Source organism: Atta colombica, unplaced genomic scaffold, assembly GCF_001594045.1.
Source record: "Atta colombica isolate Treedump-2 unplaced genomic scaffold, Acol1.0 scaffold238, whole genome shotgun sequence".
NCBI classification, from domain to species: Eukaryota; Metazoa; Arthropoda; class Insecta; order Hymenoptera; family Formicidae; genus Atta; species Atta colombica.
In genome coordinates, this window is record NW_017259336.1 from 1249115 (window position 1) to 1256210 (window position 7096).

Here is a 7096-nt window from a genome sequence, read left to right on the forward strand (position 1 = left end):
GGTGAGATATTCCAAATTTTCAGCATTTTTTTTTAAAGAACCATCTTAAAACGTGCTTTATTGGAATGAGGTAATCATCTTGCATCTTATTGTCGTCGAAGACAGACTTACCCATATAACTGAAGGCTGCATATGCAATCGCCAAGTGAGAGCTTGGACTGAATGTACCACGAAGACTTACATGGAATCCGTTGATGATCGGCGCGATGTGTTCCCTGTGTATTAGCGATTGTTGATTCGTTGGATGTCGAATAACTTCCAATGACATCAGGGCCGAAGTTGGACCCTCCTTGATGATTAATTCCGTATTGCCGGCTGAAAAATAATCATGTTTATGGAAAAGCCGATTCTGTCTATCTTTCACAATTAGAATCATGCTTCATTAATTTCATCTTTTCTATGAAACACTATGGATAAATAGACTAATTTAAATTAATTGATAAAAATGGAAAGAAAAACAAAGTTTTATATTTGATTTCTATCATTTTTTCGATTTCTCCTGCTTTACTCGTTTTCCAAGTTTTCTATAGAACATTTATAGAAATGCAATCGTCGTATTGTTAGATATTTTAATAAAATATTTAATTTGTTTTGCAACGTACCCATGCCAGCGAAACTCACTACCTTCAGATACATATGCGTCTTCATATGCAAGAAGTTCTTGGGTGGTCTGATTAGCCAAACGCAATCATAAATCTTTACTCCTCGACCGACCATGTTCATCATCGTGATGGTACCGCCTAGGTTTTCCACATATCCACCACAGTCGGTGATCGGTTGTACAGATTTATCATATGTGTGACCGATGACGAAGGAATAAAAGGCTTTGTAACCAAGACCTGTACCACCATTCGCATAGAATCTTATCAGTAACGATGAACCGGAACTCATTATGACTGGCGGCCGAAATCGGGCACCGCTACTCACGTCCAAACGTTCTCCATTCCAATCGTAAAACTGCTTACGGTAAACGAATCAAGAACTAGTAGTCATGAAATTATTTAAAATTTAACAGAATAGAAAAAAATTCAAAAATTAACCAAAGTATCCGCATAAATGTTCTAATGTATTAAACATATTCTTCAGATTTGCAAATTATATTTAATTATTCTTATAAAATATTAAAAACGATCGTTTTAGAAAAAGAGATAAAACTAGAATATTTGACCAATTTGTTGATATCAAAAATTCCTTTGATATCAAGAGATAATTAGAAATGTACCTCTATTATAGAGACCGTCGCTAATTGAAAGTCGCTAAACAACAATCTGATGCGACAGGAGAGGGTCTCATTGGGGCATGTTATGATATATTCCAAACCCAAATCACGGGGATATGGAGCCGGAAAAAATGGCGACATTAGAATACCTCCGCCGGTACCGTTTAAACCCTTTGTTGATATTCTTGATGTCATTTCAGTCCCTTTTAGATGCAATCTATTTTCTGTGGAACAAAAGTGTCGATTCCAGAATAATTTGTTCATCGCGGCTACAATAACGTTCGATTTAAAAAAGCATTTATATCGCCGTAATGAGTAAATACGTTAAAAGCATATTCGTGTCAGCACTCTACGAAATTTCACAAATAGAATTGATACAAATAGATTTACTGCGAATAGAATAAAGAATTTAAAATTTTGTCTAATCCAATTAGAGTTCTGTATTATTTTAATCTTTCGCGCAATATATTAATATCTGAGCACTATTTCGTATTCCGCCATTAGTATTAAATCTAAATGCATATCACAACTTAAAAAAAATTATGATGTCACGATATCATGGTAAGTTACTAAATAATTTCAATAAGTAAATAATTTCATATAAGTGATAACTAAAAATTGTAACTATAGTGGAGATATTAAGAGATGTCATTATAACTACTACACTACTAGACATAACACCATCTTTTCTTCCGTTACAATATTACTAACTACTTCCTTACTTTCTGCCGTATATTCAATGGTAAACGCGTGCTTGTGAGATTGGCTATAGAATAGAGTTATAGATAGAGTTCTCGTGCTTGATCTATATGTGATCGGTGCGTACAATCCACAGAAGGGTGTACCAGAAATCTCTTCATAAGGTGGTTCTGAGAGCCACACGTAATCGCATCTATAAAAACGTATATATGATTTCAAGATAAATTATTTTCACGAAGCATCCTAAGAGTCATATAGATCTAATTGTAAGTTACATCAGTAAGTAATTGAGTTAAGGCAATAATTCTAATACAGTTTTCTAGACATTGCTTCTAAACATCATTATCATTCGATATATGAGAAGAACTAAATTTTTTAGTTTAGTTAATTATATTAGAGGAAAATCACAAATACCGATATATCCTTTTGCTTTGAACAATATTTCTTAAATAAAAGCTGAAAGTAAAATTTTAGAAGCATAAATATAAACTATAAAGTGTCTTCTGTTAAATAATATAGCAGTTTTTATAATACTGTTTGCAATTTTGCAAACAACAATTAACTTTTTTTTTTGTAAGATAAGCAAAAATACTATATTCTTATTTTTTTCCTTTCACAAGAGCTACATTACATATATTTTATATATATTTTTAAAGAAATATATGATAAGAATATGTATTGCTTTAACATAGCAGTCTGAATGTGAATAAGTATAAATAAAAAAATGTTTAAAGTTGAGTTTTATCATGCTATGTATACATATGCAGATAAGCAATATCTAAATCAGTTAAAATTCATATAATAAAATAAATATCACAGGTTGTTATTCATATAATAAAATAAGTTCTAAAACGTGTTCTAAAAGATTATTTATGTTTTACAATCGAATTCGATATAAGATTTTATTTCACTCGATAACATATATCCAGTAATCGCCGATGTATCGATATCTCACCTGCATGGGCTATTCATGATGATTTCTCCGTCGCCACAATTATTAGGAAGCGCGATATTTTTGAAGATGAGAACTATCACACAGGATGGACAAGTCACTAATTCAAGGCTGCAATGATAATGTGAACTGTTAATTGTCGTGGCGTAAGGACGCGGCACCAGTTGCCTCGATAAATTTTTGACAAAAGTGACGTTCTTTGCATAGAGGATGCTTCTCTCGTTCAGCTCCAAATACAGGCGTCTACCATTATAAGATCCACAAATGTCATCGTTTCGAATAATATTCGCAGTTGTAGTGAGGATCCACCAGAATATCGGAAAGATCACTGAACGATTTTGCAAAACAGAAATGCACAAAATACAATTTATTTCTGAAAACTTATAATAGAAAATATCTTTACGCGCGCGCGCGCGCGCGCGCGCGTGTGTGTGTGTGTGTGTGTGTGAAAAGGAAAAATAAGATTTCATAAGAATTAATATTCCAAAAGAGAACATAACTTTTTTACGGAGACATTATTTTTTTGAAAAAGAGATAAATAGATAACTTTGTAAATATTTTCCACGTAAATTGCGATGAACTAACGACATCAATCATTGTATTGCTTACCGTATTTGAAATGAGACATATTCGTAGCGCGAAAAACGACTACTGCATTTTCCGTTAGGAAACCCGTGATTGTGTATAATTTCGTTAACGCAGTGACGGTGCAATATATCTCGCTAATATCGAATAAGGCATCTCTTATAAGGTATCTTTTAAGCATATCTATCCCGCAAAGTTCAACAAGATTATATTATAATAAAATCAATATAAAAAACTATCTTATACGCAATATAATTTTATTTTTAAAGTTTTGTAGCTATGATAATAAATTCAACAGATTATTTTGTTTATCGAAATTATCTGGATCTAAGATTATAAGATACAAGTAAAGTAATAAGTGCAATTTATTTCTTTCTTTTGGAAAAATTATGTTATTTCGTTTATAATCTAATTATGATCTAATTTTTTCCGTGTTGAAAAATCAAATAACAATGGCAATTACAATAAGAAATATTTTTGATAAGACGGGTCTCTCTTTCTAGAAAGAGAGACCCGTTTGCTACAAAACAATTGTTTACAGTTCCCTTTATATACGCTGGATATGTTCTCTTTTTACTGTCAGTGCAATAATCACAAATAGTCCATTGCCACAGCCGTTTCAAAATTATTTTGATACTGCTAGCAGCACTATGATGTCGTATTTTGGAACAATAATGCAGTAATTGCAATAGACTTATAATAGACACGGCAGATAAATTCATTAAATCAAAATGTCAATATGCATAATTAGCATTAGAGGTTTTAAACAAAAACATCAGTGGTAGTCCATTCAAAGAATTTATTTGCTTCTAGATTTAATAACTATTTTTTATATAATCAAATTATAAAAAGATAAAGGAGCTATATATTTAAAGAAATATATTTATTGTAGACTAACAATTATACATACATATAGACGTCAATCTTTTCACATCAGATCCTCTACACACAGTTTACAATGTAAAAAAGTTATATTACATTAAATATTTTTTATAGTAATATTGTATAATTTTATTACACTAAAGAAGACCTTATGTGAAAGGTCGAAACGTCTGTATGTATGTTTGCATAATTGTTAGTTTACAATAAATATATAAATATTATATAGTACAAACAACAAGTATGGCTCTTTTGTCTTTTTACAATTTGATTATTTGAATTTTATTCGTTGGAGTCTATTACATTGATTTTCATTTTAAATTTAATTTTTATGTTTCTTTATCAAACGTTATATTGCATTGTAACTGCCTTATGTCGAGAGTATGAATTGAGAGCTACAGTAGTGATAATATTATTAATGTTACTACAACGTTGCAACAATATTGAATAAATTATATATAATATCCAAAAAATGAACAAAATAGAACATCGTGTAAATATTGCAATATTATTAATGTTGTTAGAACGTTGAAATAACATTGAACAAATTATATATCGATATCCAAAAAATAAACAAAAATAGAACGTTATAAAAATTACGTCATAAAAAACATCATACAAATTAAATAGAAAAAAAAATTACTTATATTGATCTTTTAACGAAACTCATTTCAAACGTTATTTACGCGGGAATCAGTCGCGCGCAAAGTTGGGTAAATTCAAGATGGCAAACGGCTTGCTTGCTGAACGAATAAGCATGATTGGTTCTTACCTATGGATCCAACCAATTGACTGATTTGATGCGCGACGTCGACTCATGGTTTTTTTCTACATATTCTCTCTATCTATACTCATTGTTCGTGTCTGGCGTATCGGCTATTTGTTATCGTGTGTTGAATTCAATTGAATCTTGACAATATTCGCTGCTGCTCGAGATCGCTTGAGATTATTATTAACTGCAGGCAATAATAAGCATCAGGTGCATATATTTTATTTTGTTTTATGTATTCCGGAGTTTTTATTGATTCTGTGAAATGAAATTACGTATACGTATACATGATTAACCTGTTTTAGAGGTTACGTATGATACACATGGGATATAGAAAAACGTATTTTACATTTTTACTGCAAAATCGAGATGTATGAGGTTATGGATATATACCTTTTATTATTACATATTGTTAACATTAAAAAGTTTAGGTTGTATGCATTTCAAAATCGGTAGGATGTTCCGTAACTGACGATGGTAACTGTAACCGAGTAAGAAGAATAATACATGACAAAATAAGTAAAAAATGTAGAATAAAATTGTTCATATGGGACTTTATTTTCGGGAAAATTGAGTTTAAATATTTACCGGATACGTATGTACAATTTAATGAATCTCACTATAACATTATCTCTATTAATATTTGTAATGTTTATAACTATATTGAGTAATGGAGAATACATACAAGACAATTTTGTTATTATTATAAATTATTGAAAATGTTGCCTGTAAATAAAGTCTTATCATATAAAAAAAATGTTACATTCTGGACATATTTTTTCATGTATACATATATAGTAGACATCTTTTTTCAATTATAGCAATGATTATGTTAAAACATTTTGTATATTTATTTAGCTTCAAAATATGTTTACATAAGTAACTTTGTTTTGTTAAAAAATCTACAATGGTTGGCGAAGTGATTAATGAGTAAAAATACATAAAAATTTAAATTAAGTTTTATTTAAATTAAGTATTATTTAAATATTATTTTTAGATTAAGTTATATAATGATGTGTTACAATAATATAATATTTTTAACTAAAAAGTACGGAATATACAAAATATGAATAAGTATAATAAGTATAATAATAATCATACAATAATATACAAAATGTAATTTTTAAGAAAAAATACATAAATTATTTTATTAATAAAAGCAAAACTAATTACATAAAATGATTCTCAATTTTATAAAAATTTAAGATTATTTTTATATTATGTACATTTTTTATTTTCAAAAGAATTGAATAAAATAAATGTATAAAATTAATCTTTAAATTGTGGAAAAATCTAATTTTAAAAATAATATTGATTTTTTTATTTTTATTTTTATTTTTTTTTATAAAATTCGTTTTATATACTAAAATATACTTTTATATCTACAAATAAAGTATATTTTAAAAAAGCAGATCAGAAGAATCAATTTTAAATAATAAAAAAGAATCAATATTATTTTTTAAATTGTCATTTTTTCCACAATTTAAAGACTAATTTTTGCGCCTTTTGTTCAATTCTTTTGAAAATACAAAATGTATTTAATCTATATGAAATCTATCTTGCTTATACATTAAATAAACATTGAATGAACGTTGCATATACTTGAATCAATGTTGAATTGTAACATCTGTAAGATATATATGTCCGTATTCATAATCAGACCTTATATTTAAGACTTCTTTAAATTTATCTTTAGATGCTCAGTAGCCAATAAAATAATTTGTAGAGCATCTGAAGATAAATAAAGAAGCCTTAAATATATGACCTTGCTATGTGAATACAATATACTCAACGGACATTAGACGTTTCTGCAATGTCTTCAATATAGAATCTATATTTTGCGATGTAGCTGCAGTGTTCACAATGTTGCAGTTCAATGTTTCTGAGATATTGATTCAACGTTAGTGTGTTGTAGCATGTTACGATTGACAATGATTTACTACGTTGTGATTGATCATGTATTGATTGATCACGTTGTGATTGACTCGGTTTT

General features: G+C 28.9%; 1 protein-coding gene across 1 annotated transcript in view; it reads right to left on the minus strand.

Annotated features, from left to right (window-relative positions):
- LOC108688656 overlaps positions 1 to 3636 on the minus strand; it is an 11181-nt gene extending 7545 nt beyond the window's left edge. The window contains exons 1-6 of the mRNA XM_018194988.1: positions 3480 to 3636; positions 2874 to 3198; positions 1942 to 2111; positions 1223 to 1443; positions 603 to 957; positions 112 to 315 (exon numbers count right to left, since the gene is read on the minus strand). Coding sequence (XP_018050477.1) covers positions 112 to 315; positions 603 to 957; positions 1223 to 1443; positions 1942 to 2111; positions 2874 to 3198; positions 3480 to 3636 — 1432 coding nt within the window. The remainder of the gene's footprint in view (positions 1 to 111; positions 316 to 602; positions 958 to 1222; positions 1444 to 1941; positions 2112 to 2873; positions 3199 to 3479) is intronic.
- Between the last annotated feature and the right edge of the window lie 3460 nt (positions 3637 to 7096).